Raw genomic sequence first — 27,445 nt, 5'->3', positions numbered from 1 at the left:
ATTCATTGGCTCACTTGCAGCCAAATGTGTTTATATTCAGAGACTGCTGCATTTTCCTGGTTCTTTCAACCTGCAGGAGGAATTTTAACCAGCCAAGTCTTCATTACTGGTGCTCAGGAGGAAACCTAAAACAGTTTTCGGTGGTTGCTGCTTGGTCTGGAGAGACCTGTGGGATAGCAGATGTTAGGAATGAAAGAATAAGCTCTTATCAAAACCAACTTCAGAGAAGTCTCTAAGATCATTTTATAATTTAAGAATGTTCCATTCTTTCCTTGCTTTGCTCTTTAAACACGCTAACTGCTAAAGTTTTCCATTAATGTTGAAGCTACTTGGGATCAGAATTGGCCATTGGGTGAAAGCTGACTGTCAAGCAGCAGGCAAAAATTCAGATTAAAGCAAAATGAGTTTTCAGTTTTTCATGTGTTTTTCATCTTTTCGAGATGGCGGAAGGCTCATTCGTGGGCTCAAACATCAACTCCAGCACAAAGAACCCTGTCCAGTTTTGGCCTCTGCTGTAGGGGTGTGTGATGCTAGATAATCCTTGCCTGTCCCTGTGCAGCAGTTAGGCCATTTTGCTCATGCGGATATTGTTATGATGATAAACAGAGGATGGACTGTAAGGGCTATGGGTGTCTGACTGAGAAAATGAGTGGGTTTTTTTGTAAAAGTGCTTCACTTGACTGTTTTCTGCGTGCATGGGACAGTGCTTGTTAACCGCTCACCCACACGGTTTTACTGGGGGGGTACTGACAAGTTCTGGTGAGTGGAGTGAATTCAGTGCAGCTGGCATGAATCACCAGCACTTCAGGCAGCAGTTTTGCTTTCTGTCCTGCTGGTGGAACGCTACTGAAGTGAACGGGAGTTATACAGTGAACTGCAGAAACTGTACTACGTGCTGGGGAGAGGCAAGAGCTGGGGCATCTCTGCTCGAGTTTCCAACGCAGGCAGCTAGGGAGGAAAAAAAAAAAGTGCTTAAACCCAACGCCCAGTGAAGATACAAACCAGCTTTTCAGGGTGAATCGTTTCTGCTTCTCAGCCTGTGCCTTTAAGCTCCGTATGCAAACTCCCCGTGTGCCTCCCTCCCTCCCTCTCCCCCTCCCTCTCGTCCGCGTCTCCCGCGGCCGGTGTGGCCGGGCAGTCCCTGCGGGAAGCGAGCTCACAGGAGGCACGGCTCCGGAGGGAGAAGGTTTCTAGGGAAAAACACCTTGGTGGCAACGGGAAAAGCAAATCGGGTGAGTTCCTGCTCTTTCTCAACAGTCCTTTTCATTTCCTTCAAGGAGTCGGGCTCTCTTGGCTCGGGTGGGAAGAGAAAAACCTGCACCTGCTCTGATAACTGCACCCACCCGTGGTCCCACCATGACCACCACGGGTGTTTCTTGCCCCCCCGCCGTGGTCCCACGCCTGCACACAGCACCCAACCCAAATTTACAGCGCGGCAAACGTGGGCAGCGCAGGCACAGCGATCCATCCCTCCTGCAGCCCGCTTTGGGGACGGCCGGCTGGAGGGCTCGGGCAATCCCTCCTCCTCGCTTTTCCAGCAGGGTTTGCTGCCTGCACTCGATTTCCAGCCAAGTGGGAATTTGAAAGTGGTCCTCCCGGCTGAATTTCCCCTCCGTGCTTGGGGAAATTCCTCTTGCTTTGCTGGCTCTAAGGAAACTGCTTGTTTATGAATTTATTGCCTGTTAGAGGAAACATCTAAGCTTTTATTTCAACTAATAGATGCAAATAACTTCAGGGCTTCCTTTTTAGTCCCTTATGGCTAAATCATTTCCCTTATGTGATCCTGGAGTGCTTCTTAAGTGTTTTTCGATTCCATGTGACTCTAAAATGGTTCGAGGGAGGTCGGGAGCACTTTGCACAGATGAATTGGTGATGCTGGAGGGGATTTGTTCTGTTCCTCAGACCAAAGGAACCAACACTGGCCACAGAAATGGGGTCCCCATTGAATGTCTGTGGAAGTTTGACACTTCTGCCAGTTGTGCCCTGCAGGTTATATTTCTGTAGGACACTTCATCTTTTGTCTGTTAACCAGCCTATCTTCAGTTACACCAAATGTGTGATCTAATGGATGAGCCTTGGTGGAAAGTGATCTCTGGACCCTTTTCTCTGAAAGTACTGGTTAAGGACGAATGTCTTAGTTTCTTTAACATTCTGGAAACCAAACGCAAAGAATCATCTACATTATTTAAATGTTATAGCAAATTATGAAATATTCTAGAAAGAAAATTGAGGGTACTTAATGGGAAATAAGCAGCGCAGCTTTAGCAATAATGCAGACCTAAATGCTAAAATAAGCAATATTATCACTGTATGAAATATGCTAGTGGCACAGCCATGGCTGTGAGCAGTTTTGACCTTGGCATTAGAGAAATCTTGTAGCAACCTCCATGGGCTTGGAATAGCAGCACCATTTGAGCTAAAGGAAACGTTTCTGCAGCTGGATGGTGCTTTGTTCCCACAAATGAAGGAAAGGGCTTGAGAGTGCTGTCATGCTGCTTTGCACCCACTTGTCTTCCAGTCCTGAGGCTGCCCTGCAGACATTTCAGGCATATCGCCCTGTGTCCTGCTCAAGGGAGGTCCCCGTGGGTGAAGGTGCCAAGCAAGGCAGCACAGGCCAGTGCAGGGTTTGAGCAGTCGGTGTGTGCCAGCGTCCTATGGCCTGTGCTTGGGGATGGTCCCCTCCGGCAGGAGGGGCTGACTGAAGCTGTACATGGTCACACAGCCTCAGCACTTGAGTTTAGCAGATGACACTATCCTGTATTGATATGTGTCGAGTTTTATTCTGCAGCCTCTGAAGTCAATGACAAAAATCCCATCGACTCGGATGCTGCAATTTCTCTGCTTGACTGATATCTTTCATCACTGGCTGGTTTCTCTATGTGAATTCTTCCTTTGAGGGAGCATGCATTGCAGATGACTGGTTTCAGGGTAGCATGGGGGTTTTGTGCCCATGAACGTTAATGCCTACCTGTCAAACTGTAATAATGGCTGAAGCTAGGTACAAAAAAATGTAATTTACACATTCCTTCTAACGTATTTAAGTTGGTAAGAAAGAATAAAATGTGATTATCTGCAAAATGAAGACACCTACTTTAGCCCCTGTTCCTCCAAGAACCTCTGGTCCCAGTATGTCCACCAACTTCATCAGGACCAAGATTTCTCCCACAGCCTTTGCAATGGGCCAGACACAGTGTCCAAAGGAGGAGGATGATTGTCACTAAAGGAAATGCCAGAGTTAAGCATGTGAGTTTTTCTTGGCCATTCATGAGCTGAAAAGTATCAAATTATATAGTGCTTCTATTGTGAAAAGTAACTGGACAAAAATTGCACTTCCTTGCTTACTGGATACTCCCCATGTGTATTCAGTATTTACTATCTGTACCGAGTTGTCAAGCCAGCACAGTTGGGGGGAAGGAAGGCAGCCTTTATTTACTGTGTAATCCATGGCTAAAAGTTTAAAAAGTAATTGCAGGTACAAATCTGCCCCGTACTCTGTTACCAAAGGGAGAGCTTGGAGCTGAGTGTTTCCAAGGTGGAAATGATGTTAGAGCCTTTGTTACCAGTGATAATACAAGCACCAGGGAGCTCAGCCTGTCTGTCATGTCCCAGCTGAGACTGCAGAGCTGGCAGGCAGGGAGAGGATCTTCTTACTTGTAAATTGAGAGACATTTGAAATCCAAGAGGGAAAATAAACAAGGCCTGCACAATGTCATTGGGCTTGCTGAGAGCAGGACTACAGCTGAACCAGATGAACCTCCAAGAGGAGTGCTGCAAGGGAGCAGGCATTCGGGATCAGTTACTAAACTGAATGGCAGGGACTGGTAACACCCGGAACAGATTTGTTCACTTGCAGGCTGCTTGTGGCCTGGAGGCTGACAGTGCTGGGGGCTCTTTGCTCACTTACCTCAATAGGAAAGATGTGTCCTCAGCCCAGGGTCTGCAGCCCCTTAGGTGACAGTGTTTCTTTCTGCTTGGAAGTAGGGTATAGCCTTTCAAATGCAGCACAACCCCACTAAACGTTAACCTACTGAGAGGTGGGGGACCTGCACAGCTCCACATGTCCAGTTGGTTACAGAAGTTGGACATGAGTTAAAGCAAAAGGATTAGAGAAATACAGTGTTGAGTGGTTCAAGGAACCAGTCTGGTGGCAGGAGATGCTCATGCCACCTGAAACAAAAAGGCCATGTTAGCCAAACCTGGCTTGACTGTGTCTGCTGATGATGTGGCCGGTTTGTCTTGCTTATGAAGGTACCGTCTGCTCCAGCTGGTGTGATGCTGAGCAGCTCTGTCCTTTCTTTATGTGTTCTACCAGCTGGCTGCTGTTTCGGCACAGGCTTTTTTTCATGGCATATCATCATGTCATCAGAAGATTTAAGGGAAGACATATGGGCTCACTAGGAAGCAAGTTTTATTCCAATACTCCCTTCCTTCTCTGGAGCCCCACTCACGGTGCAGCCCTGGGGTGCCCTCAAGCCCTAAGGGGGAACTGGCACATGGTTCTTGGCCTTTCCAGGCTGACACATCCTGGCATTGCACCACCACCCAACAGATACCTCTGGTTATAAATCCATTCCCTGAGGAAAATATTCTACCGTCTATCAGTAGCTGCTGCCACAAATTGCTGAGCCCCGTTTGCATACAATTAAATTCCCAGCTGTAAGGAAAAAAATCACAAGGCTTGACCCCATTTTAACTGAGATATTTGAGTTTTGCTGTTCTCGCCACCAGGCTCTGCCAGCAGACCTGTTTGCACACCCATATCTCTTCATCTCGTCTGGTCATGCTTCTGCTTTCACTTACCACAAGTGACCATTTTCTCTCTTCTGTTCAAGCTCATGGTTTGGTGGCTCAGATGTGGTTTGTGGTTCTGGTGCCTGTGATTTGAATGGTGAACCCACTAAGTGAGGCACGTTGGAGTCTACTTTTTTCATTTTGGGCTTTCTCCCTCTGGAGAAAGCTGATTCTGCTTCTGCTGCATTCCTCCTCTGAAGTGCCACAAGTCTTATCTCGGGGATAAAATCATTAGTCCTTCACTCACCTTTGACCAAATGCTCATTACTTCCTGAGGTTGCAGGTGGATCTGCTGCTGATCTTGTTGTCTGCCTTGAGCAAGTCACATATTTTTCATACCAATGCCAGCATTTTGCAAAGGCTCTGTCTGGGTGAGGACTTACAGGCATGACCTTAGACCATGAGGCAGTTTTACAACCCTTATGTCTGAAGGCTCAGCAGACACTGTATTGCTGTGCTGAGAGCCAGACTACCCTGTAGTGGTACCAACTTAATGTGGTATAAAGCAAATGTTTTATTAACGCTTGGTTATTCAAATGGTTGCAGCATATCGGCTGCCCTTTATAATCATAATGTTGGAGAACACCATCCAAACATGCTAGAATACAGAAATGCAGCACGAAGGCTCCAAAGCAGCCTGAACTCTGCCACCTGGGGACATTAGGGTTTTCTCGCATTTGTTATCTGTAAATGAAGTTGACTTTTGAAGACACAGGTACCACTGTTTCTTCCCTGTGTTTCTTTCCCTGTTTCTTTCCTCTGGTCAACAGATCAGAGGAGAGGCTTGGCTCGTGTCCTCATGGTGGAGGGCTGCTGCTAGGGGCTGGCAGGCTGGGAACAGGAGAAGCTGCAGAAGAGCAGGAGGGAGCCTGGGGCAAAGCAGTGTGAGACAGGGGTGTGTGCATTTCTGTTCTGAAGGGAGAGAGACTAAGCATGAAGAGCTGGAGAGGGCTGGGAAGGCAGAAGGGAAGGCCTCAGGAGGTGAAAACAGGAAGGGAAAGACATAGCAGAAGCAAAGGAAGAGAAATACCAAGTAGTGGAAGATAAGAGACTGGGGAACATGGAGGTAAACAAAGAAAAAACAAGCCCTTTTGCTGGGTAGCCATCAGCAGAGTGCTGCGAGGTCACCATCGCTCTTCAATCTCAGGTGCTGTCACATTTTGCAAGAAGCTAGTTTCTACCCAAAACCAGGAACCACCACAATTTGTGCTGAACAGTTGTGTGCTCTGGACCAGTCTTACAGATGTGCATGCCATGGGGCTCACCAGACTGAAACAGAGACCCCTGCCACGGGGAGACTGTGATCTGTGCCCAATGGATGGACAGACACCCAGGATCTCCCTCCTGTGGCCCTGCCTTGTCCCCTCATTGCTCCTGCACGTGATGTGCCCCTGACATGCTGCACGAGTGCTCACACATGTGCTCACACATGCACATGCGTGCTCACACACACACGTGCTACTTTCTTGTCCTTCTTGACGAGAAGAGCGGGTGTTAATGACAGTTTGGCTAATTAAAAGAAATATTACGGATAAATGGATATTTGTACCATTCCACTTTACATTTTGAAATTTCCCTATCATCTGAACCAGTTGAGAAATAAAATACCTCTTCCAAGGAAATCCGATGGAATGACGCAAGGCTGCCCTGGAGCAAAATCCAGACTCCCATGGAGAAAACAAACCGTGAGCTGCCAGGAAGCAGAGGAGCAGAGATGGTGGCCATCTCCCAGGAATCTCAGCAGATCCTTAGGGACAGCCAGAGATGGTTATTTTCACAGGACAGCTCTTGTTGACTGTAGCACATCTAACATGCCTTCTCTGCTAAAATGGAGCAGTGAGAAGAAACCCCACTAAAATAGGACTGGAAATACTCTTAGATCACCAAGTTCCCCCCCCAACCTGCTATCAGAGGCATCATGTTTTACAACTGCTTACAATTTATAATCTGTCAAAAAAACATAAATGTGCTTTTTCTTCTCAACATTCCTACCGGAAACTCATGCTCCTCTGACTGTTAATACTCTCCTAATTTCTGCCCCCACCAACAAAATTTACTTTTCACTCATCTGATTTTATGCAACGATGTTTTTCAATGTATATAGCTCCTTGCTACTCATCTCCATTATGTATTTATAGGCGGTCCTTATCTTCTTTCACTAAAAAAAATTCCAATCTCTATTTTGCTCTTGCAAGATGGGCCTTCCATTTACATGTGTTTTTAATTCATTTTTAACTTGCACCACTCACACCAAAAGAAAATAAACTTTCCTTATGCTAAAAGGGAGAGCAAAGAAGACAAGTTTTGATTGTTTTGGGAAGTAGAAGGCTTCTCTGTCTGTCTCTAAATACTCTATTTTTTCCAGTTCAAATGCCAGTGCAATCAATAATATTAACTTCTTTCTAGGGTCCCAGGTACCTGTTATTCTAGTATGACTTTTTATATGCAGCCAAGATTAGTTCAATCTAACTTCTATTGCCAAAATAACACCCAGCCATAACCAATTTTGTCTGTGGTGTTAATTTTTTTCTCAGATGTGGTTGTCCTACCTTTGAAGTCCATTGGTAGTAAGACCACTGTTGCACTGGTCAGCATATCTGGACTAGATTTTTGAGCTTCCACATTCAGCATACTGCAAGAGAGCTGGTGACTCCAAAACCTATTGAAAGAGCTGAGGAAGGATCGCTCATCTGTATGTATTCAGGTCACTAGGACCACTGGAAAAAAATGTTTCCTACCTGTCTCCTCTTAGCCAGAGCTGGATTGTCAAATGGAGATACTGTTAGCAAAACACAGGGGCCCAAAGTGCCTATCTCTGCCAGGCTCAGTTACAGCTGGAAAAGAATATTGGGAGGTCTGTTAGAAAAAAAGAGGCATCTTGGACAGACTCTCTCTTCCTCTCCCCTTTCTCTCTGTCACCTCACAAAGAAGTGACCTTTTAAAATTTCTTATCTAGAAGCTTCAGTTTAAAGAGCTGCTGACGTCTCTTGGAAAACACTGAAAAGCTCTTCTGAAACAGTGCTGCTGCTCCCTGTGTCCTGGGTCCCTTTCTTCCCTCTTTCTCTTTCATTGCTAGATACATTTGCATTAGAAAAGGCAGTTCGTCTGCAGCTTCCCGTTTGCTGAAGTCACAGCCTGATTTATAGCATCAGTAAATAGCTGTTGTTGCAGCCCAACCACTCACAGCATCTCCTGAACTGGTAGGATGGCTGGTGCAGAAGTGACCAGACAAGATGTCCCTCAGCAGGACAGAATTTGGGACTGAGGAAGGAAAAGCTGAGTGGGTTTCATGTTCTTGAAGCTGTCGATATCTAGGCAGAGTAAGTTTGAGGAATTCATTTGCCTTACCAAGATTCTTCTGGTGTGACCTGTAAATCTGAAGTTTCCCAGCAGCTAGAGATTGAGTCCTCAGAAAACTCACTCTGAAGCTGAGGAACTTTGGACCTTCGGCCAAGAAGGCTGGACTTCCATGTATTTCAACTCTGACCAACCAAATTGTCTTAGATAGACTTCTGTGTGCCAGTCTGAAGGGAAGGGTTGTGTGTTTTCTTCCTACCTGTGAGGGAGGAATATTAATCCAGTAACACATTTTAGGGCCAGAGGAAATCAGTGCCCCTTCTTGTCTTGTTAGGCTTCTTGCAAAAACTAACATGACTGAAGTATGGCTGATCGAATGACTGTAGATAAAGCAGGATATTCCAGGCTGTTTCATTCCTACCGATATCCAGCTGTTGATGACGTGCAAAAGAAGGACAACCACAGGCTGGCTTGTACTAGCAAGAGTGCAGACAGAAAAACAAGGTAAGTAAGTGCCCCGTTTTTGGCATTTTTGAGATCACATTCAGAGTACTGTATCCCATCTGAGTATCTTCAGTGCATGAAAAGCATTGACATACTGGAACAAGCCTAGCAGAGGCCACTGAGTTGATCTCAGGAGGCAGGAAAGATCACATGAAGGGGCTTTGGTTCCAGTGCAGGATGTTTGTACCACTCGAAGCAAAATACTGGAAGCACCAGTGCCAGTGCTGACCACAGGAAAGGAGAAACCACCCATCAGGATAGCCGCATAGCTGTAATTAAAACACATATTAATTGCTCTGCATCACTAGGCACTGGGAGCTCTCTGCTAAACACTGTGGTGAGTTTTGTCATCCACTGAATTTACTGATGGTAATTTTGTATTTCCTTCACAATTCTTGCAAAAATATGGAATAGCATTCGGCTATATATGAAACCTCACCCTGGAACCTGCCTCATAAACAACTACAGGGTGAGGTTTATTACTTAGCTAGTTTTAATCCACATAATGTATACTACGGGGATATAAGTAGCCTAGTGTCAGGATTTCAGTAGTCAGGTCAGAATGGTCCAGTAGAAGCAGCCAATGATTCTTAAGGGTTTCCAATACCAATTGGCTTTGGTACATTTACTAGACAGACTCCCAGGCAGGTCTCTCTCCATAGCTGCCTATTCAGACTGCAGAGTTTCATATTTAAGGATATGACTGCAGTCTAGTCTTGTTATTTGCAGGCCTCTAAGATTACTCTGAGATAAATGTTGTACTTTCCAACTTAACTGTTCCACCTACTACTGCAGCTCTGTGACTCCTGAGCAGCACCAAAGCATTTGCTAGTGACACTGGTCAGTTTTAGGATCTTTGCTAAGGGTGATGTCTGAGGCAGAAAGAGCAAGCCAAAATGCCAAGCCCGGTCCATACTCACCCCTTGCTATGAGCTGGTGTATCAGTTCACCCTGGCATCATAGGCGGTAGGACCTTGAAACCCTGCTGCTAAAGCAAACCTGGGGGACTGCCTGCTGAAGAGCAGGTACTGTGTGCTGTCCTAGTTGGACCCCAAGGCAGGGCCTGTGATGCTGGGACACTGGTTCACCGCTCACCCAGAGCTTGTGTCACCAAAAGCGCCCGTGCGGAGCATGGAGATGGAGGCATCAGGCTGGTTTGTACTCACAATGGACACGGCCATGCTCAGTGGTAGCCTCCTAGGAAGAAAGGGAAGGGGAACCAGGCAGGGAGGGGCCACCATGGTTGATGTGTTCAGGTCCTACAACCTGGACGTATTAGTAAAATCTCCTGACTGTAGCCTAAGGCATATTCAGGGGATGGACTGTGTATCCATCCTTCTACTTCTTGTGATAAGGCACTGCTTGGAGCTCCTGGGGTAACCATAGCTGGCATGTCACATTTCATCCCAGTCTTGTCCTTTTCCTCCTCCTCTTTTTAATCACAGACGCCATCTGTAGAGCTGCTCAGAAATCATGGACCAGATAAAGGCAGTGCTAGGCACCCAGAGAAGAGGACTGAGGGCCAGCTGCTGGAAGGTAACTGTTGCTGCTGCCGTGGTGGGCAGCGTGACAGCTCTCTACCTGGGGATCCTGCTGGGTAAGTGCGAAGCTGGGTACGTTCTTTCAGTTTATCTGCTCCAGAAAAGAAATGGCTTGCAAAGCTGTCCTGGTTTCAGCTGAGATAGAGTTAATTTTCCTTCTAGTTGCTGGTATAGTGTTATGTTTTGGGTTCAGTATGAGAAGAATGTTGATAACATACTGATGCTTTCAGTTGTTGCTGAGTAGTGTTTAGACTAAGTCAAGGATTTTTCAGCTTCTCATGCCCAGACAGCAAGAAGGCTGGAGGGGCATAAGAAGTTGGGAGGGCACACAGCCAGGGCAGCTGACCCAAACTGGCCAGAGGGATATTCCATACCATGTGACGTCATGTCTAGTATATAAGCTGGGGGGAGTTGGCTTGGGGGGGATCGCGGCTTGGGAACTAACTGGGCATCGGTCAGCGAGTGGTGAGCAACTGCTTTGTGCATCACTTGTTTTGTATATTCCAATCCTTTCATTATTACTGTCATTTTGTTATTGTTATTATTATCATTATTAGTGTCTTCCTTTCTGTTCTGTTAAAATGTGCTTATCTCAATCCATGAGTTTCACTTTTTTTTCCTGATTCTCTCCCCTAACCCTAACCCACTGCGGGGTGGGGGGGTGGGGGGAGTGAGTGAGCGGCTGCGTGGTGCTTAGTTACCTCCTGGGGTTACACCATGACAACAGCTCATGGTCCTCACAGCAAAAACCCTCAAAAGCCTTCTGCTGAGGACAAAATGTGGTCAGCTCTCCCCATATATACACACAAACTGCAAGGGCTCTAGACAACTCATGTTCTGAATGTCTGACTTTAAAGCGCTTTATCTTCAGTGTTGCATGACATGTATCCTCTATTCCTCTCCTCTAATCTCTCCCTGTGACTCTCAAATTTTGTGTCACTGTACGTTGCCGCCCCAGCCATCTCCTGTCACAACCTCTAGTAGCCACTGACCATTGCCTGTTTTACTGTCCCACTCAAGAGCATGACCACTGTCTCCTTGCCTCTCCCACCTCCCTCCTGCTGCCTCTGGTGTCCCATGGCTAGATGCCACCTCAGGCCAGCCCCCTGGTGTGGACCCCAGGCTGACATGACTGACATCCCACCAGCACAGCTCTACTGTACAGTACCACTTTCTAAGCTGGCTTTGGTACCCAGCATGCCTTTCCCCAGCCTGTTCCTGCAAGGATGGGGCCAATCTGGGATTGCACTGCCAGGTTGTACCCATCTGACCATGAACTTTTGTCTCAGGCTTGACAAAAATCCACCTTTTTCAAGTTCAAATTAGATTTGCCTATTGCATGTGTGCAGGGTAGCCCAGCACGGCCATGGGGCACCCCCAAGGCAACCAGGGGTGGTCAGGGACAGTCAAGCTGCTTAGACCAGGGGGGTCTAAAGGACATGATGAGACCCATGTTCCAAAGCGAACAGCGAGGAAAGCTGGGTCCAGCCATGGCCCCAAACCTCCGTGTGTCCTTTGTACCCCTGACAGACACCTTCCCTCTCTGGCAGCCTGTCATCCTGCGGGAGAGACCAGCTTTGAGCACACAGTGGAGCTGCAAGGAATCGCATTCAATAGCAGCTTACAGATGGAGAACTCGGATTACTACAGGGTGCTGACGCCTGCTCTTGAGAGGCTGGTGAGTTGATCTGGGCTTGGCAGGAGAAGACTTGGGAAAGACTGTGGCAGCTTCCCAGGGCCCAGCTAAACTGTCCTCATTCAGGAGAATCTGGATGCCAAGGGCAGGAGGAAAACAGGAATTTCTTAAACATCAGCAGGGTATACCACAGGGCTGAGCTGCACTTTGAGAGGCCCCGTCAGGGCCCTAAGAGACATTTGCAGAGTAGGAAATGTGTGCTCAGGTCTGTTCCTTTCACAAGAGAGGTGGTAGGAAGGCATAAAGAAAGGATGTGCTGCCTTGTGCCCTGAGCCAGGGTGGGAAAAGGGTTACACATGAGCTGGACACAGGTGCTCCTGCTGCCTAGAGACAAGAGATGATGCTTCAGCTAGCTCCAGCTCCCTGCAAAATCCCATGCATCACCTAGTCCCACCTCCCTGGGATCTTCTGCCCAGTAAGTGTGTGATCATCGTTCTTTGCTTTGCAGTTTCTGTCCAGTTTCCAGGACTCCCAGCTGGACTGGAGCTGCACTGGTTGCACCATCCTGGGCTACAGGTGAGTGTAGGCAGGTCTCTCTGCAGACTGTGCAGCTCATGTTTCAGGGCATTCTGACAAACTCCACCAAGAAGGTGAGCTCACACCTGTGTTCTTGTTCAAAACTAGTACAAAGAGAAAGTGCTTTTTGGTCAAGGCTGGATTTTCTTCTGGGTTCGCACCAATGTTCTGGATTCTTCCATTTGGAAATGCAGTCAGAAAGGCAGAGGAAAACAGCTTTGTTCAACCAAAGCTGAACTCTGCGCCAAAGAAAAAAATGCAAATGACCATTTCAACCAGAGCACATCTCCAGAGAAACTTGCATCTTAAATTATTAAGAATTAGTTTTGTTTCCCTCGAGTTCCCTGTAGGCAGCTAGCACAAGAGCCTGTCCCTTGTACTGACCACAGAGCCAATGTACCCATTACTTCTCTGTCTTCCAGCAGGAATGGAAATTCAAGCGTGATCGTCCACTTTCGCCTCCGCTTTGCCCCCCAGGATTCCCAGCCCCTGAGCTCTACCATGGAGAAGGAAGCGCTCAGGCACGGGCTGGCAGCTGCTCTGCACAAGCAGGGTCTCTCCCTGGCTGCCTACGGGACGATATCCTCAGCTTCTCTTACAGGTATGCTCCTCCTGCAACTGCTGGGCAGCCAGAGCAAGGTGCCTTGTGCTGGTGCTGCTAGCACCAAAGGTCACACTAGCAAAACCACAAACTGTGTCTCAGATGATAGCCAAACTGCCACAAGGCTTTAGCTCTGGATGTCCAGTCAAGGCTTCGTGCCCAGCAGCAATGTTAGAAATGGAGGTGCTGCCAGGCACTGAAGCAAACCAACAAAAGATGCTCTGCCTGGCTCCCAGGTGCTACCAGCTTCACAAGACAGCAGCAGAAACATGCCTAGATCTTGGCGGTTGCTCAACAGACATTTGTGGGGGAGTCCCCAGGTCCCCCTCCAATGCTAATGCTGTCCTGCTGCTCTCTGCCCTGCACCAACAGAGCCTAAAGCATAAATTGCAGCTTCTTTGGCTTTTCTTGCAGCACCTGGAACCAGCCTGAGGGACAAGAGATCAAGCTTCAGGAGGTTAATTGCTGGGTTGACTGTACCTACAAGTGTACAGCAGCCCTTAGGCAGTCCTCAGAGTTGTAGCAATAATTCCTGCTTAGGTAGATATTTCTCATATTTTAATAATTCTCTGAAACCACCTGACTAGAAATTCTCCTTTCCATCAGTGACTGTGGAGTTGCATGTGACCGTAGGACTCCAGGTCCAGGGGATTAAAAAAAACATATGCCTGGAAAACACGAAGGTGTGGGTTCCTCTGCAGCTCCCTCTGCACTCCCTGCAATGATGGGCAGGGTCCCTGGACCTTTGGGAGCGTGGTGCAGCCCAAATGGAGGGTGCACAGACACCCCTTGGCTTTAGGCAACAGCCCTGCACAGCTTCAGCCTTGGAGTCTGCTCCTGGGAGGCAGCTCAGTGCCACAGCTCTTGGGAATTTCTCCCTGCACCTGGGATCACCCCAAAAGCCTGCAGGGCTGTAGACGGCTGTTCCTCCACTGCGCACTGTGCCCATGGTGGAGCAAAGTGAAGAAGGGTCCCGGTGAGCTCAAGGCCAGGAGCTCATTGCTGGCCGTGGGGCAGGAAAAGTGACTGCCAGGCAGGAGGAAAAGATGAAGCAAAGCCTCTGCCAGCCCTGGCCCGGGAGCAGCACAGTCCATGGGAACATGCAGCTCCTGTGCACCCGACTGGGATGCCCTCACTGATCCCCATTCTTTCCACTTCGTCACAGGTCCCAGTGAGGTTTCTCCCTACAGACCTGGACTGAAATCAGGTAAGAGCCAGGCAGCAGGTAGAGCCATCTGCCCCAGCTCCCTCGGCTGCACTCTGCAGCCTGACCTGTAGCCTTCTCCTCACCAGTGGCCTGGCTGCAGATACAAGAGGTGTTTGTACCCCATCTCGTTCATAACCTGGTGGTCCAGGGCCCTGCACCACTTTGCTGCAACAAGGGCTGCAGCTCTGCTCCCGGCTCCATCCCGCAGGGACTCCGGCACTGCCAGGGAGCAGAGGGACAAGGACACTGTGGTGGCTGCCCCTAGGGAAGCTGGGGGTTCATTGCTGGGAGGGCTGCAGAAGACACAAGCGACTCGAGCCTTGCTGTCCCCAGGGAGCTGCCCTGGAGACATGTTCACTTGCTGCAATACCCAGCGTGTGTGGAAAGAAAACCCTGAATGCGATGGCCAAAAAGACTGTGCCGATGCCCCTGATGAAAGGGGCTGTGGTGAGTCTCTTGCAGCAGGTCTCCTAGACATGGGGGACAGGCCACAACCCACTGGGCTTCTGGGCACTGAAGAGAGCCAAAGACATAGGCCAATAGTAGATGTCTGCATGAGGATGAGGGGAATTGTACCCTAGAAACACCTTGGTCCCGCCACCAACTTCAAAGAGTCATGACAAGGCCTACCTTCCTGGTGGGCTGGCATGCTGGGCAAGCGCCACATGCCCACGAGCTGCTGGGAGCAGACCATAAGGCAGTGGCTGAGCTTGTGGAACTAGCCAAGATATTTATCTCCAGAATTTCTTGCTTTAGAAGAGTTTCAGGGAGGATGCTGTGATGGGCCAGTGCTTTGCAGTGCTCTCTTCCAAGCCTGCAGGTTAAAGTCTGCCCTGTGACATCCCTGGCAAAGTCCTGCTGCTTGAGCATGTGGTGGGAGCATGCATGAAGCCAAAGCAACTTTTCCCACTTGTCCCCAAGAGCACTTTGGTGGGGCATAGCCGGCAGGATCCTGATGCACTGGCTCTCTCCTCCCTTTCAGACTGCGGGAGCCGCCCTGCCATGCAGACTGCCAGCAGGATAGTTGGAGGCTCAGAGGCATCCAGAGGGGAGTTCCCATGGCAAGTCAGCCTGCGAGAGAACAACGAGCACTTCTGCGGTGCTGCAGTCCTCACAGAGAAGTGGCTGGTGTCTGCTGCTCACTGCTTTACTGAGTAAGCTCTAGCCACGCTAGCTTGCCCCCCCCCCCCCCGTTTCCAAAAGCTGCCGTATCTTCTGGCTCAAGCTCCCGCTGTACCACACTGCCCCATCATGCCTGGTTTCCTTCCTCTATCAGATTAAGCCACGGGGAGCTCTTGTCCACTGGGATGGCAGGATGGTCAGGAGGCAGCATCGCCTGCAACTGGCGGCTCTGGTTTGCAGGGCGATGCTGTGGCTGCAGGGTCACACGGTCCCTGCTGTCTCTCTTCCAGGTTTCAGGACCCAGCCATGTGGGCAGCTTACACGGGGACCACCTCCCTCAGAGGCTCAGACAGCAGCACAGTGAAAATGGACATCGCACGCATCATCCCACACCCCCTCTACAATCCTGACACAGCTGACTATGATGTGGCCGTGCTGGAGCTGAAGAGACCTGTGACCTTCACTACGTACATCCAGCCCGTGTGCCTGCCAGGCGCTGGGCATCACTTCCCCACCAGCAAGAAGTGCCTTATCTCTGGCTGGGGCTACCTCAAGGAGGATTTCTGTAAGCAAAGCATGGCAGGAGGCATGGTGGGGCGTGAGCGGTGCAGGAGGCATCAGGGAAGGGAACTCAGGCCATGTTCTGGCCAGCTGGGCTGAGCTGTAGCATGGGCAGCTGGTCCCATGCAAGGCTCCCTGTGGTGAGCTCACGGTTGCATCTTTCTCGTTTAGTGGTGAAACCTGAGTTCCTGCAGAAAGCAACAGTGGAGCTGCTGGACCAGGCGCTGTGCTCCAGCCTCTACAGCCATGTCCTCACAGACAGGATGCTGTGTGCTGGCTACCTGGAGGGGAAAATCGACTCCTGCCAGGTAAGCTTTGCCCAGGGAAGCCGGCACACCTCCCTGCACGAGTCTTTTCCCTCCCAATATGCACCAAGCAGCACTTCAAGAGGCAGGATCTGACACCACGGTCATGGTTCCCCCTGCAAGGTTTGAGGCCATGCCTTGGAACCAAGCATGGATCTGCAGGGACTGCAGAAGACAAAAATGAGGATATGTTCTCTAGTGCTTAGAGCAGGGCACTGCTGTTTAAGTGGCTCTTTTGGCTATTTAACTACTTTTCTCTACTTCCTGAGCTGTAATCAGGGCTAGCACTACCAATGTACCTGGCAGGTCCTCAGATCAAAATCCAGATGGCAAAGGGCAGCAGTGGAAACGAAAACATACACAACAGTTGTTGGTGAACAACTTGGTGTTATCCCTAGTTAGCTTTTATCCAGCCTGGAATTGCAAGTGGTCAGCTGGAGAAAATCCTGCCTTTCACAATGTGTTGTGAGAGAAGGACTGTGATTTCCATGGCTGTCCCTGTGATTTGGCAGGGCCCTTCATAGCCACAGCCACCAGCTGAGCAAAACTGCACTTCTTTGGTGGTAGTGCTTCACATTTCTGCACCAAGTGCAGCACAAACACCAGAGAAGGGGCCAAGAATGGAAGATTCAAGGTTGGATGATGAACGTGACCCATCTGGTTATTCATTACTCACCTATAGCAATCCAACCCCCAGAAGGCACTGCCAGCATCACAGACACCACATGTCCTACATCAGCAACACTCATGGCCCCCCAACACCAAAGAATTGACCAGGAAACCATAGGCCAAATCAAGAAAACATGCAAAGATTAGCATGGTCTCCCTGGGTTGCATATCATGCAATGAACACCCATCATCTGGCTGTTTAGGGGCTGCTGGGCTTAACCTTTAAGAGCAGCAGTTTAACAAATGATTAAACCAGTAGAAATGCTTACCCTAGATTTTAGGGAGGATGGCCTTGTGCTCTTCTGGCATATCAAGGGCACAATGCTACTGCTTAAGAGAGGACACAGAGGAGCACCCAAAGGCCAGCACAGGAGATGCTTCACTCACTGCTAGGCTGGAGCAACTAAGCAGAGGTGAGCTGGGATACACAGGGACAGAGAGACGCAGTCTGGCAGAGGTATGCTGAGGGTGGCCAGGGCAAGCTTGGAGCGTCCCCAGTGAAAGCTCACCATCTGGCTTCTCTTGCAGGGTGACTCTGGTGGGCCCCTGGTTTGCCAAGAACCATCCGGCAAGTTTTTCCTGGCAGGAATTGTGAGTTGGGGAATTGGATGTGCTGAAGCCAGGCGGCCCGGGGTTTACACACGGGTTACCAAACTCAGAAACTGGATCTTGGATGCTATTTCTGCCTTCCCCACCTCCATAGCCCATACTGTCCCTCTAAAACACACCAGTACTAATAACAACATGGTCGGCTCTGAAAAGATAAACACCACCACTACCGGAGCAATCCCCACCACTTCACCAGCCCCAGCTGCCAGCAACCCAGTGACTGCATCAAGACCACAAGGTATGAGCACCTACAGGGTGGGTGCACCTTGGCAGGAAGAATGGCTGGTACAGGTCCAAATGTCAGGTTTGTTCTTCTGCTGAGCTGAAATGACCTTCAGTAGGGTGACCCACACAACCCTTGCCTAAGTGCTAAGGGCCAAGGCACAAGTTACATTATCTGGCTACCCCGGCTCACCCAGAGCAGCCTGGCAAAGTCACTCAGTACCTGTGCAGATGAGTTCCTCCTTTGCTTATGCAGCTGAATGTGTAATTTTGTCTGCTGTCTGTGTAACTGGTCTGCACCAGCAGGCCCAGGACAGGGTACTGAGACACAGCAGCATCTGACACTGTTTAACCTGTCGACTGCTCACTTTTGTTTGCCACCTAAGGATCTTCCAGTAGTTCAAAATTGATGGCTGCAACTTCATAGCAGCATGCGTCTTCTCCCTGAAGGGAAGGAGGGCAGGTGTCTATAGGATGACCTGTCAGCTCCAAGGAGCCCTCCCAGCAGCTCTGCAGGGAGATACAGATGTAGGGTATTTTTCTAAATTTAGGATTAACTTTTTATCTGGAATGGCAAGGCTAAGAGGCACAGAGCTGCTGGTTACTCTGCCTTTGAGAAAGGCACAGGATTAAGGACTTGCCAAGGGCAAGATGCAGAGCAGCAGTTAGGGTGAAAGCCCATGTAGAGCTGTGCACGGCCACCATCAGGGACCGCCACGATCAGCAGGCAGGGCTTGGGCAGATGCCTCACACTTCAGCCCTGACCTGTCCCTGCTCACGCTCACTGGTTAGAGAGAGCAAAATTCTCTCCTCACTTGTCTTCTGCTAGGAGTACTCACAAGTCATGCTTTGGCTTTTGTTCAGAGTGTGGAGGACGACCTGGGTTCTCTAAACCCAGCAAGATTGTGGGAGGAACAGATGCTTCCAGAGGAGAGATCCCCTGGCAAGTCAGCCTGAAAGAAGACTCAAGCCATTTCTGTGGAGCCACCGTCATTGGGGACCGCTGGCTGCTGTCAGCAGCTCACTGCTTCAATGAGTAAGAGCCTATCCCTGCTAGCACTGCTGTTCCAGCTCACCTGCCCACCAGCATAAAGCTGTGCAGCTTTACACAGCCGTGTAGCCAAACCCATAGCTGTGGCACTGGAGTCACTGGGGAAAAACAAGAACAGACACTGGACATCATTAATTTTTGTTATAGCTAGAGATTCATAGTAAAAGGGTGTTGTGGGGAGGCTGGGATGAGGCAGGGAAAGGTTAAAGTAGCCTGGGCAGGGAGCAAGGAGAACACATGCAACAGGGGTGGAAAAGGACAGGTGCCACAAGAGAGTTTCTTCAAGAAATTTAACCTTAAAAATTGGCTATAATATAGGAAATAGAGACACATGGTCAGCTGTTAAAGGGAGGATGGTCAGTTCAATCCTGCATAGTTCTGTTAAACAGCAAGAGCCCAAGCCCAGATTTATAAATAACCCAGATAAAGAAATGAGTAGCAAGAGGATAATGTTTGTCAAGAATAAAAATTCCTGAAGGCAGAAAAGGTGGGGGACTAACTATGAAGAGTTTCAAGACAACCTGCAGCAAGTGAAATGCAAGGTAGACAAGCGTGAAGTAAAAAAAAAAAGTGTGGGTAAAAACTGGCTGGATGGACGAGCCCAGAGAGTTGTGGTGAATGGAGTTAAATCCAGTTGGCAGCGGGTCACAAGTGGCATTCCTGAGGGCTCAGTATTGAGGCCAGTTCTGTTTAATATCTTTATCGATGATTTGGATGAGGGGATTGAGTGCACCCTCAGCAAGTTTGCAGACAACACCAAGTTGGGAGGGAGGGTCGATCTGCTCGAGGGTAGGGAGGCTCTACAGAGGGATCTGGACAGGCTGGATCGATGGGCTGAGGTCAACTGTATGAGGTTCAACAAGGCCAAGTGCCGGGTCCTGCACTTCGGTCACAGCAACCCCATGCAGCGCTACAGGCTTGGGGAAGAGTGGCTGGAAAGCTGCCCGGCAGAAAAGGACCTGGGGGTGCTGGTCGACAGCCGGCTGAATATGAGCCAGCAGTGTGCCCAGGTGGCCAAGAAGGCCAATGGCATCCGGGCCTGTATCAGAAATAGTGTGGCCAGCAGGAACAGGGAGGTGATCATCCCCCTGTACTGGGCACTGGTGAGGCCGCACCTCGAGTCCTGTGTTCAGTTTTGGGCCCCTCACTACAGGAAAGACATGGAGGGGCTGGAGCGTGTCCAGAGAAGGGCAACCAAGCTGGTGAAGGGCCTGGAGCACAAGTCTTATGAGGAGCGGCTGAGGGAGCTGGGGCTGTTTAGTCTGGAGAAGAGGAGGCTGAGGGGAGACCTTATCGCTCTCTACAACTACCTGAAAGGGGGTTGTAGCGAGGTGGGTGCTGCTCTCTTCTGTCAGGTGGCTGGAGATAGGACAAGAGGAAACAGCCTCGCGTTGTGCCAGAGGAGGTTTAGACTGGACATTAGGAAAAATTTCTTTACTGAAAGGGTTGTCAGGGATTGGAACAGGCTGCCCAGGGAAGTGGTTGAGTCACCATCCCTGGAGGTGTTCAAAAATGTGTAGACAAGGCACTTCAGGACATGGTTTAGTAGGCATGGTTGACGCTTGGACTCGATGATCTTTTAAAGGTCTTTTCCAACCTAAATGATTCTATGATAAGTGATGCACATAGCAAAAAAGCAGTGCTATCTGCCTGCAGATGATGATGGGTCTCCATCAGCTTTTACCATTCAGAAAAAGAGGTCAGAAATACTGTGGATATTGCCATGAGAACACCAGTTCTGTGTTCAGTGACAATTAAAGAGCAAGTGAATGCTAGTAATTATTAGAAAAACAACTGAGATTACCAGTATGTTGCTGGTAATCCACAGCATTCCGACTTCTCAAACATTGCATGCAGTGCTAGAATAACATTGTAAAAAGGCTAACACAAGACACAAGGATGAACTGGGTGTGGAACAGCATCCATAACAAACATGACAAAATAGATCAGACTAGACTTGGGTAAAGAGACAACTGGGTGGGAAGGGAGTGTGTGATAGGGACTACACAATTACGAAGGGTACAGAGGAAGTGTTTAGGGAATGCCTTCTTACTGTTTCTCTGAGTTATCAAATAACCACCAAGAGCAGGTGGAAAACAATCAAAAGGAAGCAGTTCATACATGTCATTAAACCGAATGTTTAAAATTCATATGGGGTTTAAAAAAAAAAAAAAGAATAAAACACAGCTCTAGAAAAATCCAAACAAAACCCCATATCCATCAAGACCTACTGAATATAGAGACACCATCCGTGTGCCAGAACAATCCTGAAATAACAAATTTCCGGAGGTGAGGAGAGGATTACTACATGTGTACCTGCTCTTCAGGAGACATCAAACAGGTGGCACTGCTGGAAACAGTTCTTTGGGCCTGACTTAGCAGAGCTACTCTTCTGTGTGCTGGGGTCTCCTTTGGTAAAGTAAGGTTTCAAACACTGATCATTTAAAGTTGTCTGCAATTTAAATGTCAGAATTCATGCTAGGCATATGTGTGTGAGCATGCATGTTTAGGATTATGTATTTGCAGGACAAATCCAGAAGAGATCGAAGCCTATGTGGGAACAACATCACTAAATGGAACAGATGGGAATGCAGTGAAAGTCAATGTAACAAGAGTGATCCAGCATCCCCTCTTCAACCCTATTATTCTGGACTTTGATGTGGCTATACTTGAGCTGGCAAGACCTCTTGTCTTCAGCAAATACATCCAGCCTGTCTGTCTCCCACTTGCTGTGCAGAAGTTTCCTGTTGGCAAGAAATGCATAATTTCTGGGTGGGGTAACCTCCAAGAAGGGAATGGTAAGTAGTAATGCATTACCAGTTGATTTGCTTTGGAGCAGTGACAAGACCCAGCAGTAAAGCCTGTGCCACTGCCACCCAGACAGTCCTGGGAGCATACAGGACAGGGGACAGTAACAGGGACAGTCAGGAACTGACAGAAACGCAAGAATAAGGGCACATAGGGCACTACCTTAAATCGCAGTTATTTAGGAGCCAGCAGCAAACAAGAAAACGAAGAGAGCAGCTTGGCAGGAACCAGTAGAAACCAGCTGGGGTCCCCTCAGGAGTTCTCCCATGTTAAGCAAGAGTAGGGCATTGCCTCAGTGATCTGCTGTAGCTCTGGCAGGACAGTATGTCAGCCTCAGCAACCACGCTCAGCTGCAAAGATGTTCCAAGCAATTAGAAAAAGCAAAGATCCCATTGTAGGGAGAAGGCCTGAGGGTGGCGCATGTGCTACCAAAGCCCTACTGTCCCTGTAACTGTTGACCAGGAGCCCACAAGCTGTCAGGACAACAGAAACTTGCTGCCTGTGTGCAGTAGCCTTTCCACAGGTATGAAACTACACCCTGGGGTGAGCCAGGAGCTTCAAGGCTGCTGAGAGTAGCTCATATGGGATTCAACTCCTGTGTGGGATTAGAGCCTGTTTTCCTGAAATACGTGTTGGGTCAGTCTAAAAGCCATTAGTTCCCAGTTCCCTTTGCTGGACTCACTAATGTCATGGTTTTCATGCAGTCACCAAGCCTGAGATCCTACAGAAAGCCTCTGTGGGCATCATAGACCAGAAGACCTGCAACTTCCTCTACAACTTCTCCCTCACTGACCGAATGATCTGTGCTGGCTTCCTAGAGGGGAAGATAGACTCATGCCAGGTAAGAGTCTGGGATTTCTCTGCTCCTCTGTGGATTGCTCCAGAAAGCTGGGCTAACTCACAGCCTCAGCACATCCTTGGGATATATTTACTGAGCTGCTGTGGCCAGGCTGTAATCCACATGTACCCTTAGCTCAAAAAACCCACGCCACTGCCTTGGAGCTTTAGAAAAGTAAATACAGCTCCATCAAGTTGAGCATGACTTGACTTAAACCAATAACCCACCGCTCTGTCTGGCCAGAGTGGAGTCCTGGATGAAGCAGGTCTCCTCCTGTGGCAGTGAGACGTGGTAGGTGGTGGTGGCTGTCCTTCATTTGTGGAAAGGTATTGTCAGGAGCTATTAACTTTCATGACAAATGCTACTTGTATCTGTGCAGCCAGGTTGAGCCATTGACCGCAGTTTCAGCCTCTGCACACTCATATCTTGCACACACACTGCATAGCAGCAGACAGCCCTACAGGGCTGGAGAAAGAAGAGTTTGGGGCTAGCTAAGTCGTCCCAATGTGGCTGAGGGGCAGCTCCATGTAGACCTGTCTTGGGGAGACTGGGCTGAGCAGCCATTGCCTTGCTTCCTCCTCAGGGAGATTCAGGTGGACCCTTGGCCTGTGAGATGACCCCAGGAGTGTTTTATCTGGCTGGCATCGTGAGCTGGGGAATTGGTTGCGCCCAGGCTACGAAACCTGGTGTGTACTCCAGAATTACCAAACTCAAAGACTGGATCCTGGATACCATCTCACAGTTGCCCAGTCCTGGCACAGGCACCCCTTCCAGTTCAGCCATCACGAGAACTTCTACTGCAGCCATCCTTACTTGCCAGCCCAGCACAACACCTGCAAGTCCAATCAACAGAACCACCCTGGGGATGAAGACAATCACAACCATCAAAGAAACCTCCACAGCTCTGGAAACCACTGAGCCTGCCAAGCCCACCCAAACCCCAGGTAAAATTGATGATAGATTTATTGACATGTTGGTGGGAGACCTCCAGCCCCAGAACAGAGGGTACTGAGCAGGCCATGGGTTATTGCCTTCCAGTGGTGCCTTGTACTAGCCTCACCTTCAAGTGTTCCAGCAAGGTCTGTATTGGAAAAGAAAATCCCGAATGTGATGGCATTGTCGACTGCAGCAACGGCTTTGATGAGCACAACTGCGGTGAGTACTGCTTTGCAGCCTGTGACTGCCGCCCAGCCTTATTCTACATTACCCAGACTCTCCAATGCAACCCACCAACTTCACATGGGCTGTCTTGGGCCCCACGTTGTACACTGGGGGTCTGGGCCAGTCCCTTGTGGTCCAGGTCCTACTTGGTCTGCCAGAGTCTATAACAAGGTGAAGCTGGATGAGCAGGGTCCAAATTTTCTGCCAGAAAATGTGGCCTCTTCTCCTCTGCTATAAACATTAGAACACATTTCCCAGCACACAGGCCTTCTGGCCAGTCAGTCTGCTAGTACAAGATGGCAAGACAGCTCTGCACAACAGGGCAGCCCAGAAGATGTCCTGTCATCCCTGGGACTGCTCCTTGGACTGCACATTGCTTGCTGTGTGACAGCTCAGCCAGTCCATCCAAACATCCCCTCCTCACATATCACATCCCTGGAAGGTGTGATCTGTGGTAACAAGTAAAAGTTCCCAAACCATACCATGTCTGCCCAGCCTCACCTCAGATTGGTGAATGAAATTCATCACATCCTACTGCCCTGCGAATGTCTCCCCAGAAGGCTGCCCCATGGCACGGGCTATGGAAGGAGGGCAGATATCCCTTTCACTTATGGTTACTTAAAACCATGGTGCCTCTTCTTCTGTCCCAGACTGTGGCTTAACAACTGCTCTGGCCTTCAGCAAGATCGTGGGTGGCAGCACTGCGGCTCAAGGAGAATGGCCCTGGCAAGTCAGTCTCTGGCTTCGGCAGAAGGAGCACAAGTGTGGGGCTGTCCTCATTGCTGACCGATGGCTGCTCTCTGCAGCTCACTGCTTCGATATGTAAGTCTGAGATGGGCTAGTGAAGCCAGCTGGCTCTTGGCCTCACTCCCGTCAGCCCACCAGCCCTTCCGCTTCCTCGCAGTCCAGCACCATGGCTGGGACGCTGTGCCTCACTGGAAGCACGCGCTCCCTGCTACAGATGTGCCCCTACAGGTAAGCATGAAGAGGAAGGAGTGGAGCAAAGCCTGGGCCTGTCCACAGTGTGATGGAGACAGGGGTCCTGGCCTCACAAGGTGTGGCCATAGTGCATCCCACCCCACAACTGGAGGAATGGCCCTCCTTGTGGGGCCATGCTCCTAACAGCCAGGTTTGCTCTCTTTCTGCAGTTACAGTGACCCCAAAATGTGGGTGGCCTTTCTAGGAACACTCTTCCTGAGTGGCATCGATGGCAAAGTGGAGAAAATATTCCGTATCTACAAGCACCCTTTTTACAACGTCTATAGCCTGGACTACGATGTGGCACTGCTAGAGCTGAACATGCCCATCAAGTTCAGCAACACGATCAAACCTATATGTCTCCCAGACAATTCACATATCTTCCACGAAGGAGCCAGATGCTTCATCACAGGCTGGGGCTCCACGAAGGAAGGAGGTACTGGCTGAGAGGGCTCCCTCACATCCATGATGGCCAAGCTAAGTGCCACCTACCCTGTGAGCCCAAACACATACAATTCCCACTCCACTGCCCCAAGCACTCCCCATGCCAGGCTGGACCCTGCAGGGGATACCAACCTGGGCAAGGCCTGGTGTCACCACAATTTCCTTCCCAGCAGTCATGCACTGTACTCCTCCTCCATTTGGTTACACCTCTGCCCTCTTGCAGCCTTCCCAAGCTTCCTGCATGCCAGCCACTGTGCTCCCCATCCCTGTAGCAGCTGCTCCAGCTGTGCTCCTGCAGTACAAGGACCACCCTGATACCATTTCTGTCTGGTCAGCTGAGCTGCCTGACAAACTACACGCCAAAGGGACCTTCCTGTGCTTGCTCTGCTGGGGAGGAACCAGGCCTGATTCACTGTCCCAGTGCAGGTCGCTCCCAGTGCAGGTCGCTCCCATTGGCAAGCAAGTAAGGCTGCAGAGACCCTACTCCTACACATGCTGCTGCTTCTCACGTGCTCTGCACCAAGCTAACAGTGATACTTGCCTTCTCAGGTGTCATGTCAAAGCATCTGCAAAAAGCAGCAGTGAACATCATCGGAGACCAGGCCTGCAAAAAGTTCTACCCTGTCCAGATCAGCAGCAGGATGGTGTGTGCCGGTTTCCCACACGGCACCGTCGACAGTTGTTCAGTGAGTGCGAGAGCAGCAAATGCTGTGGCTGGGACAGAGCAAACTTGTGCAAAGTCCCCGGGCTATATTCTCTCTGGATGGCCTTGCCCTGCCTCCCCTAGCTCAGCTGTCTGTCCATCCATCTCCACTGGCTGTTGCCATTATCCAAGTCCATCCTGCATACACTTCATTTTGCTTGCCCCACCAACCTGTGACAGGTCAGGGAAACATGCAGAGAGGTAATGCCAAGCAAGAGACCACAGGGATACCATGGAGCGCGTTTCATGACCCTATTGTGCCTCCAAACATATTCTGCCATGTTCTAGAACCCCAACCTCAGATTGTGCATGCAAGTACATCACTGAGCAGTCCTCCAGCTTGCAAGCAGGCTCCTGGGAAGGTGGGGAACAAGACAGCAAATGCTCCAATGTCCCAGAGAGAAAGAACATCTCACAGCTGGCGGGGCTGGGCTGCCTCTTTGGCTTGATACAGGACCCTTTTCCTTTCTCTGCAGGGTGATGCAGGTGGGCCCCTGGCATGTAAAGAACCCTCAGGAAAGTGGTTTCTAGCAGGAATCACAAGCTGGGGCTATGGCTGTGCCAGGCCACACTTCCCTGGTGTCTACACTAAAGTCACAGCTGTCCAAGGCTGGATTGCGCAGAACCTCAAGCTCTGAAGCTGGAGTTCACCACTCAGGGAAGGTGATGAATGAGAGGAGTAATTGCCAGAGGATGCACTAACCCCTCAGCTATTGTACATTTTTTTTTGATGCTGCAAAGTGGTGAAGATGGCCTGCAGGTATTAAGCAAATGCCAGTGTTGTGTGACCCACTGCAGTTGTGACACCAGGGCATTTGATAACTGCTTGGCATAGACAGGTACAATTCTAGACATTTTCTATAAATAAATGAGGCCTGTCCCATCTTAAGACCTGGCCAAACATCCTTCGCATTAAAATGTGGCCTTTCTAGTTGGAGAGGTGCCTGAAGCACTGCCAGAGATTCATGTAGTTTGGCTGACCTCTGTCTATGAGGTGTCATTCCAAAGCCAAGCCAAGAGACAAGTGAACTTTGCCCCAGCTGAGTTATGCCCTTGCAGAAGCCTCAGACCTCACTGCCTTGATGGAGCTGTTATGTTGTGCAATGGCTTTTGGAAAGGGTATGCTACTGTTTCCACTCAATGCTTGGTACTAGTAAGCTCAGTGATGATCCCCTGGCCCACCATTTGATCACAAGAGAAGGTAGGACTGAAACACTTGGACCACACAGGCCCTCATCTGTATTAGAGAATCAGGACAGGCTTCTCACACCCCCCCCAAGCTCCCAGGTCCCTTTGCATAAGGGAACTGGTAGTTAAATTGACAAAGATTGAGGCATAGCCACACAGACCACTGTTCTGGTTAAGCTAGGTGGGAAAATTTCAAAGTGCTGAGATAGTGGCCCAAGGATACAACGTCTTCAGTGGGAAGTCAGGTCCCACTAGCCAGCATAAGGCACACAGACACACCTCTGTTCACAAGAAAAAACTGCTGCCGATCTCACGTGTCAAATCTTAAGCAGACTTTTAGACATCTCCTCGTAGATTCAACCACCAAAACAGAACAGCAGCTAGTACCCCAAACCCCTTCCTAGTCTTTGGCACTTAAGCTCTGCATTTTGGTATAGCAAGAGGTTTCTTCTTTCCCAACCCAGCTGGCAGTAAGATCCACCACTTTCCCAGCTAGAGCACTAGCAAGGTGGAAGACGTGCTTCCAGGCATGGCTCAGCTCAAGATGGGTTCAGATCCATGGCTGGAACACTTGTAGGATGCCCCCATCCATGAGACGAGACTGCTGCACAGCCAGTACCACAAAATTCATAC

The 27,445-nt window shown here is 49.6% G+C and overlaps 1 protein-coding gene across 2 annotated transcripts; it reads left to right on the top strand.

The window, feature by feature from the left end:
- The first annotated feature begins 1,178 nt into the window (after positions 1 to 1,178).
- On the top strand, positions 1,179 to 27,030 carry TMPRSS9 (transmembrane serine protease 9). 2 transcript variants are annotated; one of them, XM_052801647.1, is made up of 20 exons: positions 1,179 to 1,232; positions 10,038 to 10,189; positions 11,684 to 11,811; positions 12,278 to 12,345; positions 12,771 to 12,946; positions 14,112 to 14,153; positions 14,487 to 14,600; positions 15,136 to 15,307; positions 15,566 to 15,840; positions 16,008 to 16,144; positions 17,339 to 17,657; positions 18,506 to 18,677; positions 21,219 to 21,490; positions 22,205 to 22,341; positions 22,922 to 23,282; positions 23,377 to 23,493; positions 24,150 to 24,321; positions 24,648 to 24,913; positions 25,471 to 25,607; positions 26,101 to 27,030. In XM_052801647.1, the coding sequence occupies exons 2-20, from the start codon at positions 10,066 to 10,068 to the stop codon at positions 26,260 to 26,262; spliced, it is 3,351 nt and encodes a 1,116-aa protein (XP_052657607.1). In that variant the 5' UTR covers positions 1,179 to 1,232; positions 10,038 to 10,065; the 3' UTR covers positions 26,263 to 27,030. The 2 variants fall into 2 exon arrangements, with proteins under 2 accessions (XP_052657607.1, XP_052657606.1); XM_052801646.1 differs by lacking the exon at positions 14,487 to 14,600.
- Positions 27,031 to 27,445: the final 415 nt, after the last annotated feature.

This window comes from Harpia harpyja, chromosome 11, assembly GCF_026419915.1.
Source record: "Harpia harpyja isolate bHarHar1 chromosome 11, bHarHar1 primary haplotype, whole genome shotgun sequence".
NCBI classification, from domain to species: domain Eukaryota; kingdom Metazoa; phylum Chordata; class Aves; order Accipitriformes; family Accipitridae; genus Harpia; species Harpia harpyja.
This window is presented reverse-complemented; position numbering and strand designations above follow the sequence as displayed.

What these genes read in the sequence shown, in the direction of transcription:
- TMPRSS9 (XM_052801647.1), top strand. Translation starts at nt 10,066, where the DNA reads ATGGACCAGATAAAGGCAGTGCTAGGCACCCAGAGAAGAGGACTGAGG. An exon ending in GACTGCATCAAGACCACAAG is followed by an intron (nt 17,658 to 18,505) that starts GTATGAGCACCT and finishes GCTTTTGTTCAG; the next exon opens with AGTGTGGAGGACGACCTGGG. An exon ending in GCAGCTCACTGCTTCGATAT is followed by an intron (nt 24,322 to 24,647) that starts GTAAGTCTGAGA and finishes CTCTTTCTGCAG; the next exon opens with TTACAGTGACCCCAAAATGT.